The sequence below is a fragment of the Aedes albopictus genome, chromosome 1 (assembly GCF_035046485.1).
Source record: "Aedes albopictus strain Foshan chromosome 1, AalbF5, whole genome shotgun sequence".
Taxonomy (NCBI): Eukaryota; Metazoa; Arthropoda; class Insecta; order Diptera; family Culicidae; genus Aedes; species Aedes albopictus.
This window is the reverse complement of record NC_085136.1, coordinates 232,662,846-232,685,383: the sequence shown is the minus strand read 5'-3', so window position 1 is coordinate 232,685,383 and position 22,538 is coordinate 232,662,846. Positions and strand designations below refer to the sequence as shown.

The 22,538-nt window shown below is 39.4% G+C and overlaps 1 protein-coding gene across 1 annotated transcript in view; it reads right to left on the bottom strand.

Moving 5' to 3' along the window:
* Positions 1-447: 447 nt before the first annotated feature.
* The window catches only part of LOC109425394 (DNA polymerase alpha subunit B-like), a 139,564-nt gene continuing 117,473 nt past the window's right edge, over positions 448-22,538 (bottom strand). Inside the window, 4 exon segments of the mRNA XM_062846414.1 lie at positions 448-1,169; positions 1,272-1,311; positions 1,313-2,530; positions 2,606-2,688. Of these exon segments, the coding sequence (XP_062702398.1) occupies positions 1,020-1,169; positions 1,272-1,311; positions 1,313-2,530; positions 2,606-2,688 (1,491 nt within the window). The 3' untranslated portion in view covers positions 448-1,019.

The window sequence follows — 22,538 nt, the reverse complement described above, 5'->3', positions numbered from 1 at the left end:
AAACAAGCACCATACAGCTATCAAACTCGGTTTTCAGAAATCCATCACTTGTCACTGGGGTTGCCGTTACTCCACTCTACTCCAACTCCGGGAGATTTCCCGAAAGATGCGAAAACTTGAACAAATCGAATAGGAGTCCCCGCTAAACAAAACAACTGCTACAGTACAATTCGTTATACTGACAAATTACCAAACCAGCAGCGCTTTGAAGGTCGTTATGTCTGTGCGCCTACTATCCGGAGGTACAGGGTGCATAGTTGAGCTTAGAATTCTTCCCTGGCACTCGGACGTCGATCAGCCACTCATAATATGGGGATAAGACGCTGTTGTGAGCCGCTCCTCCTGAAGAACAGACGCTCAGATTTGTAGAATCAGGTCTGGTTTATTGACACTTTGGAATAATCCCAAATGCTTTAAGGCTTTCGAAGAAAATAAAAAGGCTATAGATCGATAATGATTTTATATAATTGGAAATGACTAGAATTATAAATTACGGTTTACATGTTTTGACATATAAAAATACGTCAAATTCAATCCAAGTTCCAATCTTACATGAGATCTGTCAAATCGACAAGGTTGCGGCACTTTGATATACTCGAGACATTATAGTTTTGCCTACCTCTCACATCTTCAAAGCTTACCTCAATGGATCCAAAGCTTTATACAGCTTTCTACTAGTTTATCGTCAAATTAAAAACGAACTCACACCGAGCAACACTTACCGAAAGTGAAATACTGGATAGGTTATTTAAGGTCTGTTGTCAGGGTCGATTCTAACTTCGAAGATATTTATTATATCCATTATTCTTGTAGTCCTCGTAGATGTTGTCCATCTGTTACAAAGTTGTAGCCTTGAATTAACACGTTTCAAACAAGTCTTTTCAAGTTGTATACAGTAAAATAACGCAATTCATACGCGTTAAAACAAGCAAAATACAAGTGATAAAGAATCAAAACAAAAACAAAATAAATTGAAAGAATTCTAAATCAGAACATCACACCGAACATTGCCTACGACATCATGACTTTACCACCTGGCAAGCCATATATTTGGGTGATTCTTCTGTTTCCGCTTCCGGTCGTTTGATCACCACCCGAGCAAATGTACCCTGGCCGGTCGTTTGATCGACTAGATGGCCCAGGTTAATGCACACGCATCGGTGCACCTCCTGAAAGTAACAAGAGAAGATATTTTGAGAGATACATTTAGTATTAAACAAAATGGTCTTTATGCCCCAAGGCATGGTAGAAAGGATAAAAAATCAACCAACCATAATGTAGCATTCCAAATTACCCGGACAAATCATCATGCACCCGCGGAAGATTACCGACCGTGGCTAGTGAATTCACATCCAGCGCAAGATTTTCCGCCGGAGGAAACAACGGATAGAACGTCCTGTGATGGAACATGTAGTTGAAGGCTCGCTGGATCTTATCGCCCATCGGATCGCTACTCTCTTCTGCCTCCGAGAGATCGTTGATGATGTCGGCCGTTGTGATACCGATCTCCAGCCCGTTTATCGTGATCACACAGGGATCCGGCAGGAAGCGCAGGTTTGGAAAGTCCGCTGAAACAATGCTGTACGGTAACGTAGGGTAGACGAACATGGACACGAGATCGTCATGATGCGACACGATCAACACTTCGGTGTTTGGTGACACCGAGCTCATGATGTCAATGACCATGCGCTCGAAGAATTCTTCATAGGTTTCCATGATCGTGTTGAACAAGGGATTTGTCATATCACCAAAGGGCCCTGTGAGGATCAGTACGTCCGGACAGTTGGTTTTACAATATGCCAGCAAACCCGAAAGCTTTTCGTACTGGAGATCATCTTTGGCCGTGTAGGGGCTAGCCGCCATTACTAAGCTCAGATCGCTCGTAAGGTTTGTCGGTGCCCTCGATGAAACAAGTTCTTCCTTGAAATGAATGTTATGAACCTGAAATCTGTCGCACCGGTTCACCCCTTCCAATACAACTATTTCACCCGGAAATAACGACCAGTGGACCATTCTACTCATATCCAGCGGCCTCTGCCGCACGGTCACGCTGTCATGGTCTATTAGCGCCAAGCGATCGTTCTGCTGATCATTCAATACCACGATCCGTCCCATAACATAGACCGTATCGGGATGTAGGCAATCCACGTGGTGGATTGGAATGTTTTCGATCATTGTCACTGCTTCTGTTGTTCTTTCCTTTGTCTTCTGCGGTGGTCTCGTTTGTTCTAGTGTCACCATTCTGCGGCAAATCCTTTTGGCCCTTTGAAGTAGACGATCGCCAAGAGCCTGGGTGCGCCTGCGGGTAGAAATATGCACGTTCTCGTAGCTGTTCTCAGATCCGTCCGATAGTGAGTCATCATCTCCATTGAACGTGGAGATCGTTATCGTTACACGATCGCTGCGAACTTGATCGCTCCTGGACCAGTTGATCTGTTGAAGCAGTTGAGTGTCGCCGAATGCGTGTACAACGTCGCACAAGTTGTTCGGGTCATCGTGGTCCAGCTTCGATGGCCGAGAGCTGCTTGAGCTGGAGAGAATACGAGGTAATGAGAAAATGATCCGTGTTTGTTGTATAAGGTGATGTATAAGGTGATGTACTTACATTCTAGAGCGGCTCGAAGAGGAAGATAGCTTATCGTTTCGATCCGGTATGGATCCATGGGGGTTGTAAACTGAGCTTTGTTCCTGTAAAATGTAAAAGATAGGAAACCTTCAAGCACTTGTCTTCTGAAATTTTCTAATTTGAGATGAAGCAAATCGCGAACTAAAGAAAAGTATCACAACATATCAGTGAAATAGTTACAATGCAGTGAATAATGTGTAATAGAAGAAAAGCGCAAAACGACAAAGAAGACGAACAAACTATCGTTTGTCACAACTTGTACAGATACTGTTGCGAATAGTTCCTATACGTTAGGCTCTTTGTGGAACTGGCAACCCTGAAGCAAGAACGACGGGCGCCGCCGTAGCTGCCTATAGGATTTGAGAGCGAAGGGCAGTGCACTTTAGTTCGCGATAGGTGGAACATGTACGAATTGTGCGCTGTTGTTGGGTGACTTGTCCGTGAGCTGATACTACAATGTATTAATTAGTGGATTTATACTGTAATTATATAGAAATTAATTATTCTTTAATAAATTTGCAGTTATTGAAGCTGCTTGAAATATAAGCTGCTCTCAATATGGTATCTTAGCTCCGAACGCATCACACGCCCCAACAGATACTGAACTGACATAATCCCTATTAGTTTTTGTAAATGACGTAACGAAAGGTAAAATTGTTAGGTAAATACTTCCAACTCGTGAATAATCATTTATTGTAAATCAAAACAGTTTGACGATGTTTCATCAACAGTGTTGCAATGATTACCAACTCAAAGTTAACTAGCGGAAATCTCAATACAATGCTTAAGAATCTCATCGCTCGATGTGCACCATCTTTCCCAAGTAACATTTTGATGAACAATTAGTCTTGTAGAGGTTTTTATGGTTTTAAAAATCTCGTCTTGTCCATTTGACTGAAAAATATTACTTGGGTTATCCACAAAGAACAGACGTGGATATTTGAACGAAATTCCTACAAATATCTGTGTAAAGGATTTAGCCAACATCAACGCCAGTGATCAAAAGATACACGTTCGTTATCTGTGCTTTGTCATTATTCTGTTATTGTTGCGCGTTGCTTGGAAATCGACTGGGTGTGAATGCACTTTAGCTAAGAGTTCAGAGCCTCAGATCCACAGGCAAACAGACGTAGCACCTAGAACGATATTCTCGAAAATCCATTGCTCAGTTTGACTACAACCATCTCGTAGCGATGTTGTACAAGTGCGTTTTCGTGCAACAAAGCCTACAGAAGGCGCTTGTGTTGAACGTTAAATCGCAAGAAAAACGATGCGTGCGTCTCTTGACGTGAGAATGCCAACCAGCTGAATTAAAAGCAATCGCAATCAAAACTTCAAAATTATATTTCTCAGCCGATTCTCATCCAAAATTCGTGAAATTTTGACAGTAGATAACAATATCCCGCTAGTTAATGGAATCAAGGTCAAGGTTTCGGCTTTTACCGTTATCCCGGATTTATGGCTTGAGATAAACTGCTTAAGAGAGATACCAGCTGAGATTCGCCTTCGAAAGCTAGCTTGTGACATTCCAAACTTCATGATTTTTCCCACAATAGTATAGAAACATGTTTCTAGAGATGTTGGATTCATCGGTCACTTCTCCGGATGTTCCGTGAACCCCCGTGAAATGGCCACTTTTTGATCAATTATGGATCCTGGCTTGCGACTTACAAACCTTCATGGTTTTCTATGTAATCGGATTCTCGAGATACAGAGGTTTAATTTTTTTAGGACTCACTAGCGCCACCTAACGGATAAATCTAGAACCAACTAGTTCACTATCGGATAGCTATTGATTTCCTGATCAACCTTGCCGAAGACGAAATTCTTCTATGTAGTCGGATTTTCAAGATACAGAGGTTTAATTTTTTAGTAATCACTCACGCCACCTAGCGGACAAACCTACAATCAACTAGTTCACTATCGGATAGCTGTAGATGTCCTGATCAACTTTGCCGAAGACAGAATTCTTCTATGCAGTCAGATTCTCGAGATAAAGAGGTTTATTTTTTTAGAGCCCATTAGCGCCATCTAACGGACAAACCTAGAACCAACCAGTTCACTATCGAATAGCTATTGATGTCCTGATCAACCTTGCCGAAGACGAAATTCTTCTATGCAGTCGAATTCTCAAGATACAGAGATTTAAATTTTTTTAGAACTCACTAGCGCCACCTCACGGATAAATCTAGAACCAACTAGTTTAGTATCGGTTAGCTCTTGATGTCCAGATCGACCTCGTCGAAGACGAGATTTTGAAATTCTTCTATGTAGTCTGATTCTCAAGATACAATAATTCAGATTTTTTTGAGCCCATTTGCGCCACCTAGCGGACAAACCTACAATCAACTAGTTCACTTTCGAATAGCTGTTGATGTCCTGATCTACTTTGCCGAAGACCAAATTTTTCTATGTAGTCGGATTCTCGAGATACCGAGGTTTAATTTTTTTTAGGACTCACTAGCACCACCTAACGGATAAATCTAGAATCAACTAGTTCACTATCGGATAGCTATTGATGTCCTGATCAACCTTGCCGAAGATAAAATTCTTCTATGTAGTCGGATTCTCGAGATACAGAGGTTTATTTTTTTTAGGACTTACTAACGCCACCTAGCGGACAAACCTACAATCACCTAGTTCACTATCGGATAGCTGTTGATGTCCTGATCAACCTTGCCGAAGACAGAATTCTTCTATGTAGTCAGATTCTCGAGATAAAGAGGTTTATTTACTTTAGAGCCTACTAGCGCCATCTAACGGACAAACCTAGAACCAACTAGTTCACTATCGGATAGCTATTGATGTCCTGATCAACTTTGCCGAAGACGAAATTTTTCTCTGTAGTCGGATTCTCGAGATACAGAGGTTTAAATTTTTTAGGACTCACTAGCGCCACCTAGCGGATAAACCTGGAACCAACTAGTTCACTATCGGATAGCTCTAGATGTCCTGATCAACTTAGCTGAATATCTTTTTTTTTTCTATGTAGTCTGTTACTCAAGATACGAGGGCGACAGTATTGGCAATGGCTGTTGACGAAACACCTGTCAAAGCACAATGTTTCGTGATCACTAGTGCCACCTACTGGAGCAAATACGTACTAAATTACGTACTATCGAAGAGTCCTTGATCTTCTCAACAACTTCGCTGAAGACACCAGTCTTCCAAAATGCTTCATTTCTCCGTAGTTATCGCAAAAGTTACTGATCTATAAATAGATCACTGGGCGGAAATGGGTTATTCTTTTGCGAAGCTAGAACCTTTCTCGTAAAACTCAATTTTTTAGACAACTAAATTGTTGTTAATAAACGTTCAAAATTTCATTCAATTCGGTTCACTGGTTTCCGAAATCTGACAGTTCAAAAATTAGTTGTCCGAAAAATAGGGTTTTACAAGAAAGATTCTAGCTTCGCGAAAGATTAACCAATTGAGCTCGAATTTGTACTAATGATGCACATATAATAGGTTGACAAACAGTCAAAATTTGAGAATTGTTGATGCACTCTATGAAAAGTTACAGCATGTTGAAGTTTTTTTGTGAGAGAAAAAAAAGTTGCCTATCCTAAACATTTTGGCCACCCCTTGTATGTACAGATGGATATATTATTAGTTAAATTAAGAAAAGGTACAGATAGATACATCGCAGGTGAGAATTGATCTCACGACTCTTATACGCTAGACAAGTGCTTTACCAACTAAGCTACCGACACGGCATATTAGTTGTTATAAGTTAAATCGGTTCTTCAATTGGATCGCTATGCGTAACTCTATCCATAACACATAACTCTAGCCACTGTAGATTCTATATTCTAGACCTAATAATGTTGTGTATGACCCAGAACATCGAAACTGATATTTAAATGTATGCTACGCTTTCGAAAGTTCCACTGGACATAGCAGATTACATATCGCAGCTGTGTACGATGTCAAAAGTTACTATTACATCCGTAGACTTTATGATGTAATCTCAAGGCATTTTGTTGGTCCTCTGGCACACCAGAAACATATCTTTCACCATCTTTTGCCATTGGTAATGTTTTTGGACATCAAAACTATAGAAATAAATAAACAATATCACAACGCTTGAAAAAAATCAGGCTCAGGGTTAAGTATGGGTTAGACATTTGGGTTCCAGACTCCAGGTACAGATGTTTTAATTTCGCTTTGAAAATAAAATTAAAGGGAATTCAGATTCAATGGAGATTGTACGAAATAACTGGCTTTAGATTTTCAGTGGAATTGTACAAAAAAAATATTTTTTTTCTTTATTAACGAGATTTTTAGCCCTAGGCTAGTTTATCTCGGGACCCACGCTTTACTTCCCTTCCGAAGGAAGAACTCACAAAAAAATCATTATGTATTAGCCTGGGACTGAAAAAAAATACCACTCCAGTGCACTTTTTGGGCTCCATTTTGATCTCATATCAACAATGCAAAATCTCAGCTCTACCGAGGAAACTTTATTTTAACGCCAGCCTTTCCAAGTTTTCAAACGATTTACAATGAAGAAAATAACTTTTTGCAACTTCTCATCGTAATAGGCCATTTTACCTCACGCAAATCTGCCAGGATAAGGCCTACTTTCCTACACCAAATTAACAGTGCTGTAATGGTTCATTACAGCACTGATTTGCGTTGCGTAATGAACCATTACAGCACTGTTTTCAGTTTTGATCAACTTATTGATTCTCTCTGGACGCAGATTTGAAAAATGGTGACAACTGAACTGTATAACCTGCTATGATCAGATTTCCATGGCTATGAACACTGCATGTCTGCACACTGTCTGATGAAACAGTTTTGTTAAAAGCTATCCTCAAGTGGTAATTTATGAAGCTGCAAAAAACGTTGTACGCAACTCGGTGCAGAACTCGATTTTTACAGCACTCGTCGTAATTATCCAACTCGGCAAGCCTCGTTGGATAAATGTACGACTCGTGCTGTAAAAATCTTCATTCTGCACCTTGTTGCGTAAACTACTATTTTCAAATGAAAATCACCACTTACTCCTAAAGTATAATGATAAACGATTTTTGTTGAAAATTTTACGAGGAACCAACTCTTCGCAGACTGCAAAACGATCCGACGCATGTGAAAAAGGTTATTGACTGAAATCCGATTGGCCAGGCACATGTAAGGAATAACAATTAATGATAAAATCTTGTAATTTTACCGATCGGATAAGGCTTAATAACTTTTTCCGCAAACGTCGCATCGCATTGCGGTCTTCAAAGGTCTGATTTATCGTGAAGTTTGCAAAAGAAGTCGTTGAATTATTTTTAGGGATCAAGAGAGGACCCTGGCGATTTTTCTTTAAAGTAATTTTTGCCCATAGTATCGCATGAAATTTTTTAAATGGCTGGCACTTAACTGCTCTGATCGAGCTGAAATTTTGCATAGTTGATACGGGACTAAAATGGAACCTATATAGTGTATAAGAACGAGATTATTTTCCATTTTTCCCATACAGTACGGGCCCGATTTTGTCAGCCCCATTTTGCGACAAACTCTTTGCTCTCGTTATCTTACGGTCAAACTTTTACCAATTCATCCATGTTTGTCATCAAACTACAGCTAACGGGCAGAACATAGAGCGATAAAAAGTTTGAAAAATTGTTTAGGTTTTCGAGGAGAGTAAAAAATGTGTTCCGAAAAGGGGCTGACAAAATGAGGTTACTTATGTATAACCGAGTCTTACGCTATTAGGTATTTCTAGACGAACATTTGAAAAGGACCTATCTGCTTTGCGTACACAAACATGTTTTTGTCTCTGTATGGCCCATCTGCATCCACCCACGCACATCAACACCCTTATCAGAAAGAGTGTTCTTCAAGCTATCTGTTTAGTGTGTTGATGTGCGTGGGTGGGATGCAGATGGGCCCTACAGAAACAAAAACATGTTTGTTTACAAAAAGCAGATAGGCCCTTTTCAAATGTTCATCTAGATTTGTGGAACTGCAGGAGCGCATTTTGCCTGAGGGACCTTGAAAACCGCACTTTTACACTTGAAACGGCACTATTATCGCGATAATAATAAATTTCGCGAGTGAATTTAGGTGATATTTTTCCTATCTTCTCTCTCTCTCTAACAATTTGCCTCGCGATTTTGAAGATTGTTATCTCAATTTCTATTGCACTGAAGTGGCTGAAAAACAATCAGCATATGCACTGCAAGTGAGCATACACAATGATAAATTTTTAACCCATAATATGGAGTAGATTCTGAATCTCAGAATCTACTCCATATTATGGGTTAAAAATTTATCATTGTGTATGCTCACTTGCAGTGCATATGCTGATTGTTTTTCAGCCACTTCAGTGCAATAGAAATTGAGATAACATCTTAGTAACAACAGAGCAATGGCGGATATTTCCTCGACCGTCCCGTTCGCCCTCAACAGATTTTCAGATTTTCGTATCATGTTTGGTTTATTGGACCCTGAAATCTGTAAAAATAAATTTCTCGCATGTTTACAACAGAAATGGCTAGAAACGTTTTTTTTTTATTTAAACACTTTGTTGGTTTGTGATTTCCAAGTTTTTTTGATTGAAAAGCTAGAAAATCTAAAACGCTCTCGACTGATGCAAACATTTTACTTCAACTCTTCTTATAAGAGAGATATTGGGGTGGCGTATAGTAAACCGATTCCTCCTAGGGCGCTGTCCATAAACAACGTAGACTCATTTTGCCCAGCTCAGACCCACCTCCAACATCCCCTCGTAGACTTTTGTCCATACAAAATTTTCGAAATATGTACGGGCCATAGACTTTGGTCAGACACCCACCTCCCCCCTAACAGTCCACTCTACGTGGTTTATGGGCAGCTCTTAGTAAAAATATGCTCAGAGGTTTACCATGGCACAAAACTGACAAACCGACAACAAAAGTTTTTTCTGGTAAAGCGCACTATGAATGCTGATTAGGGTGGAGCTTATTTTTCAAAAGTTGTTGAAAATTGAAACTGAATTTATAATTTTTAGGTTTTCGAAAACGCCTCAAAGTATAATCATAGAGCAATAAAAAGATACTTTCACTTTAATTGTTACACCATTTTCAATCAATTTTTATGTTTTTGTATAAATTTCTTCAAAAGTGGTTTTCTGAATAAACTTGACAACATAAAACAACGTAAAATAGGGGAAATTACCTATTCTCGGCCGTTTTGTTCTCTTCGTCTAAGGGGGTTTTTTGAAACCTATTGAACTCAGAGTTGGTCTCAAATCTTTCCCAACTAAGCTGAATTATATAGCCAAGTTTCAGGCAATTTGGCTGACAAAAACCCTCCATGACGAAGAGAACAAACCTGCCGATAATATCCATTGTCACCCTATTACATACATGTTATTTTGGTTTGGAAAAAATATGTAGGCTAGTACCTCAAAAGACTCAACATATTATATGTTGTAAATAAGAGATTACGTTCATAGACTTCGCCCCCTTAAATTCTGCTCTAATCTTCGCCACTTAATGCGAGGTATGCACTTCAAACGGAATCGCTCAAGTAATTTTCGTTCAGTGCATTATTTTTTTGTGACCGGAATGGTCAAGAAATTTAACACAGCAAGCTCCATTTGATTTGACGTTTCGTTTCAGCTCCGTACTAGGCCGGAATAAAGCGCTACTAGGCCGGAGGAGGCGAAGACTAGAGCAGTGGCGAAATCTAGTGCTTGCATCCTATACCTCGATTTAGTAGACCCTCGATTTTATGTACATTTTTAAATGGTATTTTTTTTTTAAATCCAATCAGTTCAAAACGTGTAGTTTGTATTAAGATGACTTATAATGCAGTGGTTTTCAGCCTTTTGACACACGGAGCGCTTCATATCAATAAATTGTTATGGTGCTACACTGCCGTAATTCTGCAAAGTGACGTAAGCGCCATTCAAAATGTCGATATTTTCTGGTATATTATATACAATATCTGGTGTAAAAATAACACTGTGGTATGCCTGTTGTATTAGAATGCAAGATCTAGTCGTAATCTATCATATATGGAAAGAAACATAGAGGATGAGCAACAGTTTTATGCATAATAACCAAAAAATGGGCCAAAACTATGAATGTCGCTTACGTCACTTTGCAGAATTACGGCAGTACACATAATAGTGCCAAATCATACCTCATGACAGTATACTTAGTTTTATACATATATTTACTTTAATCTTATACTTCCCTTTCTGACTTCAATTTTATAAATATCTCTCGCTTTGTCGACGATCACGATGAGCGGAGTATACGGGGCGATATTTTTACAGATTCCTTAGCAATGACAACATTTTTGGCGGATGCATGCAAACTGACCATTCGCTAGATCTTTCCTCAAATTTTCTAACAGTTCCTTCAATATTTCTCATGACTTCCTCGCCGAGAATTGTAATATATTCCTGATGTTTTTAGTAGATGCCTTTTTCTTCTATCTTGGCGTGTACTCAGCTGATCGAATTCCCCTTCACCTGAGGAATCTCTGAAGGAACCGCTTGAGCAATCCCTAAAAAAAACTGCTGGAACAACTATTACAAGTTTTATTTTTGTGTTAAATGTGCTATTTTAACTTGTAAATATTTCCCTAGAATTAATGCGCATTTATAGGGCTCTGGCAGAATAGAGGCTCGAAAGCCTATTTCGATTGCCAACATTTAGGCCATTTCGAGCTGTGATTAAGTACTAGAGATGTAAACCTTTCCCTGGCACAGACTTCAAGTTATAGAACTCTAGTGATGAAACCCGAATCGGATGGCCCCTTAGGATTAAAAATTCCTAGACAAAACTCAAGCTATGAAAGCAATTAATGCTGCGAACGAAAGGCAACATGCCAGAGAAAATACGATTACAGGATTGACTGATGGACCAACAACATTAATGAAACCTCGTCATCCTGTCATCGGAAATTGTTATCCAGTAGGGTAACAGGGCAACATATATGTTTTGTGTTGTGTTTGTCCAATTGTGATGTCCTGATTTATTACACATTTGTAAGGTTACACTACAATATGCTATATTTTAATATGCATTTGTAGTGCTTCATTATATTTTTCGTAATACAACTTCTGAAAGAATCCATGGAATAACTTTTGAAGAAATCCCTGCTGAAATTTCTGAATTAGGAATATTGAAGAAGTTTCTAAACATATTTCCGAAAAAAAATCGAGAAGTTTCAGAAGGAATAAAATTTAAAAAAATCTAACTGAATTCCTGAAATAATTTCTAAAAAAAACAGTAAGAATCCGTAGATGGATTTTCTGGTTAAATTCCAGGAGGATTCAGGTATTTTTTTTTTGTTTTGTTTAGAAAGACTTTACCTTACTCGGCATTCGTCTCTTATTCAGGTATTACTCCTGGAATTTCAACAGAAAAGCAGAAGCACCAAGAAACACCAATGAATACCCAACAAAATCTCTTGATATATTTAAAAAAAACCCTGGAGAAATCCTCCAATAAAAATTCTAAACATTTTCTCAATGAATTCCTGAAGGAATCCATAGAGAAGTTCCTAGAGGTACACTTGGAGGAAACCCTGAAGAAATTGTAGTAAATATTAGGCCTTCACTTGATGATTGTTTACTTTCCACGTTAAGTGAGCTGTGTCGCGGCGGTATGTATGGTGTTTTTCTTAATAAGAAATTTGTACCACTTGTCGGGGTAAATCTTGGCCCAGAGATATCATCCCTACGAACAAGCATTTCTATCTACACTCGATTCAAGCATTTTTGTCGCGTTCAGTGTATTTCTATGTGGAATAGACTAATGCCTGGTTTAGACGGTGCAAGTGACTTGATTCAAGTCCATGGAAAACGCCCAATTGAATGCGAATTGAACGTGTAAACACCACCATTTGTTTCACTTGAGCAAGTCACTTGACTTGAACGAAAGTTGAACATGTTGAACTTTTTCATTCAAGTCAAACGAAATCATCTCACTTGCCTCGTCTAAACCCGCGTTTCATGTAAGTTGACTTCAAGTCATCTGTCAAATGAGACGAATTCAATTCAGTTTGCTTACACACCGCACGAATTGAACAATGTAAACACTTGCTTCAACTCAGATGCATTCAAGAGCACACTCAAGCCATTTGCTCCGTCTAAACACATCATTCCATTGGATTGAACTGTTTGAGAAGTTAGCAAGGGAACTGCTCGTTTCAGTTGAACAATGTAAATCAGGCATAAGGGTTTCTGCTCCCTAGTGAAGTGGAAACGCGCGATAGAATTTTCTATTTGCAGGGCTGGTAGTGATGAATGATGTTGAAAATAGTTATTTTAGTGACCTCCCTGAACAAAACAGGGACCAAATAGTGACTTTCAGCTGCGAAAACAGTGACTTAATAATGACTTTCAGGATAGATAAAAAAAAACTAAAAATATATAGGGTATCCCAGAAAGTATATGAATATAAATAAGTATTTACTCAAGGCTAACCTGACTTAAGCAAAGTAAAATTCAACTGAAAGTAGGAAGAATTCGGAACAATTTGTGGCCGTGATACTATGCTAGTGATTCCTCCTGAGATTTATTTAACGACTTCCTATGAATTATTCAACGAGACCCTCCAGGGAAGCAGTGCAGTCCAATGGCTGTACCAGGGATTCCTATACAGTCCAGATTCGCTGGTTGGGTCACGACTGCGCCCCGATTAGCGAATCGTGTTCGTTCGTTGGGGCAACTGACATCTGATCCAAATGCTTTAGACACACGCAACTGACGAGAAATACGTCACGAAACACTGGCATACTTACACAAACGTTCTGTATAGGGCTCTGCATTGTTTTGATTTTGTATGGGATTTTGACGTTTCTTGGCCTTGTTGTTTACAAAACTTCTGTAAGAGTGAAAGAGAAGGAGAGAATTTCATGCAGTGCTCTATACAGGAGTTGCGACGCGACGGGGGTAAGACCACCGACGAACCGACGTGACAGTGGCGATCCAAAACTGTCCCCCACTAATTTAACGGTCGACCACCGAAGCGAGCGATCGCTTCTGTCAAATCAGCACAGACGCGAACCGTTTCCTATATGAACACACGGGGGTTTGGTGTCGAGCTATCAAATCATCGCGAGCCGTTATAGAGGTGGCGATAGTGTTCGGCTATTTTTCATCATGGCGTCGCGGACAACAAATTTGAGTTTATTTGTTCTAGCTGTCACGTCGGTTCGTCGGTGGTAAGACATCAAACTCGCTTTGGCATCGATTTTGACATTGACAGTGCTTTTTAGTTGGGTTTTGCCTCAACCAGTGAACCATTCAACTATCGAGACAGCCCATCTAACGAGCGCTCAACGAACGAATCGGCATTGTAGCATTTTTCCTAGGTTTCCGCCAGGAGTTGTTCCAGGAATTTCTCCTATAGTTGTTCATGGGATTTCTCCAGATCCATCCAAAAGTTGTTCCTGAAATCTCCTCCAGGAGTTGTGCCTAATGGATTCTTCCAGCAGCTGGTTATTCTGGGATTGCTTCAAGAGTCCCTCCTGGGATTTATATACCAGTTGCATCTGGAATTCCTCCAGAAACTCCTTCTGGGATTCATGTACGAGTTCATTCTACATTTCTACATTTCTACAAAAGTACTTCCTAGAATCCCACCTAGAAGTTCTTCCTGGGATTCCTCTAGGAGCTCCTCCTGAAATTCATCCAGGAGTTTCTCCTGGGATTCCTCCAGGAGTTCCTCCTGGGATATCTCCAGAAGTTGCACCAGGGATTCCTCAAAGAATTTCTTATGGGATTCTTCCAGAAAGATATGCAAGAGTTCCTACTGGGATTCTTACCGAATTTCCTGCTGGAAGTCCTCGTGGGGTTCCTCCAGGAGGATAGTTTGATACCCATATTATGAGGTGCATTATACCCAAAACAACTTTCAATGGCCATACATATCGGTTGGACTTTTTCATAGAAATGGACAATATGACAGATCGGTGAAGTACTAGATTTGTAGTAATGAGCTGAATTTTAGTATGGTGAGAAGGTCAATTCTTCGTTTCTGCACTGAAATGGTGCAAGAAACGTGGGTATTATGATTCCTTGCCTAATTTGATGCTGTTTGAGCAAAACTTTGGGCAACAGTGTTGTTGTTTTCTCCATTTCTTTCAAGATAAACAACATAGTTATCCAAAATTTTGCTCAAACAGCATCAAATTAGACAACGAATCATAATACCCACACTTTTTGTACCATTTCATTGCAGAAACAGAGAACTGACCTTCTCACCATACTAAAATTCAGCTCATTACTACAAATCTAGTACTACACCGAACGTGCCGCATTGTGGCCTCGGAGGGTCATCAGAACTTCCCTAAATCGGCACCAACATTTCAAAAGGGCGTAACTGCATTTTGAAACAAACCACTCTTTCACATCTGTGGGTCATATTTTAAGTTTCCCACGAAATTCACAAACATTACTAGACAGAGAAATTGCTCTTCTTTCCTATACTGGCGGTGATTTGCATGGCGGCATTGAAATACGATCCACAGATGTGAAAGAGGGGTTTGTTTCAAAATGCAGTTACGCCCTTTTGAAATGTTGGTGCCGAAATGTGATAATTGCACTCCAAGCAACACCCTGTGATCATAATTCGACGTTTATGTAACATGTAAATGTGTTCCCTTCCAACTGAGCATGGTCCGTAGGTGACTCAAGCTTTTATGAGCATTTACTCAAATTTCCCACTTTTATTCATATGGATTACGATGTTCGAAAAGTAAATGCTCTTACTTTTAGTTTTATTATACCAACCTGAGTAAATGCTCAAGTAAAAGGTTTGACACATGCATTTTAGCAAAGTAAAAGCATTTACTCACTTTATTCATATCACTTATTGAATGACTCTAGTTGACACCAGCATCGAATAGTTTAGATAAGAACCTTTAAAGCACAACTTCATTGTTGAAGTGCCGAAGATATTGTAATTATGTTATTCCAGGTTATTCAACACATCCTGAACGCTATTCCACACAAAACACTATCATTTTATCACTTTTGCTGCGCAGTGCACTGATCACATCCTTTTTGGTATGGTAGCGTAGCCGGATCTCAACTTCATAGACGAGCATGTAATCTAGTCACGAAGCGATATTACAACTGGAAAACCGTGCACCAGATACATGCACGCCGACGACAATTGAGTTTCTTCGAAGAGGGTTACGTTCTGCGCAGCATCCACTGGATTGCCTGTGTCTTTTTTCTTGGCACACCACTTTCTTCACTTTTTTCCGCTGAACGCCGCCGTACAAAGCAGCAGATCTAATAAAAACCGGAACCGCCGAAGATGACACATGAATGGTTCTTTGTTTCGGACTCGCGGTCACGTTTTCTTCATTGCTGTCCGAAACCACTATTCACGGCTGATGACTCTATTTCTAACCAAGTCGACCGCATTGTAGCCCTCTCGTAGGAGTTTATTCATATAAAATTTATACTTTTCTAAAGCACAGGGTTTGGCTAGATCGTATTTCTTTACAGAAATTTGAAAAAATAAATTACTATTAGCCCCTATAATCAATCACAAGATCCATAGTATAGTATCTTCCAAGATACCTTTGGGATAATGCAGATCCGATCCCAGAACTTCATTGCATTTATTCATAGATAATTTATACCAAATATATTCAAACATGTTACCAACCACCATGAACGCCATATCGCACCGGGTCACAAATGGAAGATGATTGTTTTGACATCAGCCTCAATTGATGATGAATCGATTTCCGAGGGCGAACGCTATTCTTAGAACGTTAGAACGAATGTGCAAATGCGCAAATGAAGATCTGGGAGAAAACTGTTGGCTACGCTCTGTGTTGCAATTGGATATTCGAAGTGAAAATAAGTTCATCTCTACATGTAGCATCACATTACATTGCTTTTCATTCTTCATTGATCTTCATCGATTATGAGGATTCAGTCAAAATAAAAAAAAAATCCGCGAGCGGAAAATGCATAATTGATAACATGGTTTCAATCGTCAGCTTTTATAGAACTCGAACATTTGTCTTACACACTCAATCCTGAATTGCCTGTTCGGTACTTTTTTTGACGAAAATAGAACAGCAGAACTTTTTCGGTACACGGAGACAAATTTCGTTCGTTTGAAACAAAAATATTCATGTTTATTCGGTAAACTGATAAAATATTTAAAACTAAAATATTAATTTTTAAAACAAACTCAATTACATATTGATTTCTACAATACCCGTTGAAGAGCCCCCCGTTCCGCCGCCGAGAACATAAACAAAACTCTCGAGTTCCAGCTGCATCACCAAACAAGATTTTCTCTTGCAAAAAAGGCAAGTTTCACCAAAAGTTTCCACGAAATCCCATTGATTTCGGGAGCGTATGTTATCTACATGATGTTGGCATTGAAAGTGCCACGCGGATTTTCCTAGAGAAGGAAATAATTTTGTAAATTTAATTGGAAAACAAATATTTCCGTAGGGCCGACCTGCCACAAAAAAAAAACAAAAATTGTTACATTTGTTTCTAACATAACCAGTCAGAAGATACATGTTTGTTTCGAAAATGGATTGAATTTGCTTCAAATGTGACGTTCGATTTGCTCCAAACAGTTTTATTTTTGTTGCCAGAACAAATTGACAATTTATTTGAGTTTACCTGAAATATTTTTGATTTTACCATGCTTTTTTATGCGTGTAGCTTCGGTAATCGATATCACTGAGGCTCAGTACATCAACTGTCAAAAACGGGTGCAAAAGGTAAACAATCCGTTATAGCTGTATTCAGCTGTTCTATTTTCGTCAAAAATTTACCGAACACGGTATTCAAAATTAAGTGTGCAAATACTAGCGTGAAAAATTCTGGAAATTTTATCTGGATAACTGGCAAATATTTAGAAAATGTTACCGGATTGAGCAATAAGGAGCGATCGCATCTAAAAGCATGATTCATTTCAGCTGAAACTTCACATGAACCATCGTTGCAACTGACGTTGGAATTTCCAAAACACCTGCCCTGTTTTTAAACAACAGGCTCTCAAGTTTTATACTCGCAGAAGGTGATGCGGTGATCGCGTATGTATCGCAACTGTATATTTCTCTTTTTTTTCTTCTGCAACGTACTGCACTCCATATCCACCTTGATCATACAGGTAGGGTAGTAAGTATTAAACTCCCTGTCGGATTCGAGCCAAACCGGGCATTCGTCATCTTGTCAGGTCAAGCAGAAAGTCCCACACAGCCGTCCCGATCTTATTGTGCGAGCGATGCTGCAGAACACCTGCTCCAACTCCACTCCGATCGTTCAAGTACCATCGTCGCACTCTCTCTCTCTGTTTCTCTCGAACACAAAACCGATGTGAAGTGAAGAGGCCCGCTCGAAATAATCTTTAAAAGGGCGAAAATGGCAAACGCTCAATTTTTAGGACTCAAAATGGAAAAGAAACCGTACGAAGTGGAATTATTTAAATCGTTGGTAAATATGTTGATAAGCTGCTATTGAATTGAGCCGCGTTCCACCGGAATTACAACAAGCGCAAAAGCAACAACAATGGGTCTGTGTTTCCGCAGAAAGTCGATGGTTCCCTCTTGCGTATGCAAATGAAGATCTTGAGGCAAAACAACAATAACACAAAGGAGCAAAAGAAACCGAACCAAAAATAAAGAAGGCGCTGCGCTGCTGCTTTGCCGCGCAAGCGGTACTAGAATAACACTCGTTTTATACGGACGCCCGCCCGCCGCTGCGATGCTATCGCGTCTGCTACTACGATGATGAATCCATCAGATGCTTTCTCCACGGCAACGTTTGTTAATGAGTGTGGATCTAGTCACAGGCTATCGAACATCATGTGAAACACTAGATTCACACCCATCGACAACCGTTGGGATGTTTGGTAGAAGGGTAGCGCAGCGTGAGCTCGGTAGATGCAGTACTAGATCCGTAATGACTGGTGGCGCGCGCGATTCCATTGGGTTAATCGTCCGATTTACGCACGCTAACGTCGATCTCGACAGATCGGCCATAAATCTTTCGGACGAATCTTGGTGTGAAGAGAGAATACGTTAGGCTAGCCGGAAACATGTCTACGACCTTCGTTCCACCACACATCGTCGCGTCGTTTCGTTCGTTGTCTGATGATTTATATTATATACAAGTACTATGCTGCTATAGGACAGATCGATAAAGTACTAGATTTGTAGTAATGAGCTGAATTTTAGTATGGTGAGAAGGTCAATAGGACGCAATCAGTGAAGTACTAGATTGAAAGTAGTGAGCTGGATTTTTGTATGGTGAGATGATCAGTTCTCCATTTCTGCGATAAAATGGTGCAAACAGCGTGGGTTATACGGTTTCTTGCCTAATTTGATGCTGTTTGAGCAAAACTTTGGGTAACTGTGTTGTTGAAGTTGCAAGAAATAAATAATACAACAACACAGTTACCCAAACTTTTGCTCAAATAGCATCAAATTAGTCAAGAAATCATATAACCCACGCTGTTTGTACCATTTCATTACAGAAATGGAGAACTGATCATCTCACCATACAAAAATCCAGCTCACTACTTTCAATCTAGTACTTCACTGATTGCTTCCTATTCTCCGCTTCTGCAATGAAATGGTGCAAAAGGCGTGGTTATTATGGTTCATTGCCTAATTTGATGCTGTTTGAGCAAAACTTTGGACAACTATGTTGTTTATGTTGCAAGAAATGAAGAAAACTACTAAACCGTTGCCCAAAGTTTTGCTCAAACAGCATCAAATTAGGCAAGGAATCATAATACCCACGCTTTTTGCGCCATTTCATTGCAGAAACAGAGAATTGACCTTCTCACCATACTAAAATTTAGCTCATTACTACAAATCTAGTACTTCACCGATCTGTCCTATTCTCCTTCGCGAATTTCGGAACGGGCTTTCCCGAATAAAAAATACAGTAGAAAACCCGAATGTTGTATTGTAACAATACTATTTAGAACCATATTGTTACAATAAACACCACTGTAAAAATAAAAAAAACAAAAACAATAAGATGTAATGTAAACACCATACAGTGAATTGAAATAAGATTTTTACAATATACTATACGGGTTGTTAAGTATCGTAACAATATAAAAAAATATTTTTCTCAATATATATTTTTTTACAAAACCATACATTTTATTGTAAATGAATTGTTAGAAATACTGATACGTGGGCTTTAATATACCGTACATTGTATGGTACACGTATGGTTTCAAACAATAAAATGTACCGTAAATATATTGTTTTTGATTGAATTTCACTACTGGTTATAAATTTAATCATGGTTTTGGAATGGTTCTCTTTTGTTATGTTGTGTTGTTTTACATTAGATAAACCATATAATGTTATATTATCTCGTCATGTTCCTTCGTTAATGGCAGTTCTAGCCAAACTAACCTAAACTCCGTGTAGCTGCCGGTTTAGAATAGCACTACGGACCACCTGTTCCGGGGGTAAAAGTCCACCAAACAGGTAACCCCAATCCAAGGTGTCAGGCGACCCGTGCTGAGGGATGAATGGTTGAGGGGGTTTCAAAGATGCTCGATCGTTAACGCAGCCCGTAGCGTGGGTAGATCGCCTTTTTGGGTTGCGTTGCGGTGATAGATCTACCAAACCGAAATCTAGTGTCGTCCTAATTTTCAATTTTGGAATATGTGTTCTGGTAATTAAAGGCGTTATAGTTTTTAGTCCTTGCTACTGCTGTTGTGATGACTTCCAGTCTTTGAATAAAACTAAGTTTACCAACTTTACTTTGCATATAGTTAAAAACCTGACCATCTGAGGCTAAACTCAATGCAAAGGAAATCAAATTGGGTTAGGGATCCATGTATGTACTAACTCTTCGAAGACTGGAAAGTGCTAGTACGCAAGGAACATACTAGAATCCTTATTGCTGAACACATATTCCATTATTGGAATGATATTGCTGCTAATGTTAAAACCCGGGTCCTACTGGGGAGAATTTAGCAGTAAAACAAGGTTGATGCTAGGTTTCCGATGCATGGCCAATATCAGTACTCTTGTTGTGTTTTCTATGACAACAAAACAAAAACTGTATCAAAATCGATACTTTATTGCCCCTCAATGGCAATTGAGTAATGCGACATGCACTACACTAAGGATACGGGTAATGTCACAATAGATCTAAAAACTGGTCGCAGTGACAAACCCGAACAGGAATAAAAAAAAAACTTAAACTCGTCTAAGTCTGAGTAGCCTCTGATTGCATTAACAGTTGAAGCTTAGGCTCCCATGCCCCACCAGCCAGATAACTGGGGTTTGCAAACTAAGCATTAGAACCGCTGTCTTAGTACGCAAAACGTTAAAATGCTATCCTATTACAGAGTTTATCAGAAAGGACATTGTTGCGGTCATGGTAGAGGTACCAACCACTAGGGGTAAAACTGAGATCGCTGTGGCTTCAGCTTACTTTCCTGGTGATGTTCCTGAGGCACCTCCTCCTGAGATCGCATCATTTGTCCAATTCTGTAAAGAAAACAACAAATCGTTTATCATTGGCTGTGACGCCAATGCACATCACACGGTTTGGGGTAGTACGGATATTAACAGTCGAGGTGAGTCACTATTAGAGTATCTGTCTTCGAACAATATAGACATTTGCAATAATGGTGATAAACCTACTTTCTCAAATGTAATCAGACAAGAGGTCTTGGATCTAACACTGTGCAATGCTGCAATCTTTGACAAGATCACAAACTGGCACGTGTCAGATGAGATTTCTCTATCTGATCATAAACACATAATCTTCAATTGGAGTGGTGGAGATTATTCTAGAACCGCATTTAGAAATCCCAGGAGGACAAACTGGGATCAATATGTAGAATAGCGTGATTCAAAAAATCGTTTTTGCTCCACACCGCTTATTCGATTCCTAACCAGATTATATGCCTTCTCACAAAATTTGAGCTCATTTGGTTGAAAATTGAGACTGCACAAGCCCATCAAAGTTTGTATGGGAATTACTATGGGAAAACGATGTTTTTCATTCAATCGACCGTAGGATTTCCACAAGTACCCTATTGGGTTAGTCGACCCTTGGTAATACTAGGCTACTCTATCAGCTACAACTTTGCCGAAGACCGCATTCAAATCGGACGCCTCATTAATTAGTTATCGATTTGTATCCAACTGGGCAAACTTTAGCTATGATCCTCCAGCTTCCCAGCAGGCAACATTGCTGCATATGGCGCCAAAAATAGCACACTGAAATCATGGCTACTATGTTCCACTGCAGAATGCAGTGATGCCCACCGAATAGTTTAACCATCATGAGTAAAGATTTCGATTCTGGATTAAAATCGGTAACTAATTAATGAGGCGTCCGATTGGAATGCGGTCTTCGACAAAGTTGTAACTGATAGAGTTGCCAAGGATTACCAAGGGTCGACTAACCCACTAGAGCACTTGGGGAAATGCTACGGTTGATTGAATGAAAAACACCGTTTTCCCATAGTAATTCCCATACAAACTTTGACGGGCTTGTGCAGTCTCAATTTTCAACCAAATGAACTCAAATTTTGTGAGAAGGCATATAATCTGGTTAGGAATCGAATAAGCGGTGTGGAGCAAAAACGATTTTTTGAACCACGCTAAGAATTGTTGAATACGCATTCATTTACAATGGGAGAAACTATTGATTCAACCCAAAAGTTAGAATCATTTTCTCAAAGGGTAAATGAAAGTATCATCAATTCCTTTAACAGAAGTTGTCCCATCATACAATCGTCTTCTACTAGAGACGTGCCATGGTGGAACTTTAAACTGGATCGCCTTAGAAAATTTTCTCGTAAAATGTTCAATAGAGCGAAACAAACGGGAGATTGGACTCAGTACAGGAAAACCCTGACTGATTACAACAACGAAATACGAAAATCGAAAAGAAAATCTTGGATGCTGACATGTGAAAACATAAACAGCACTCCTGTAG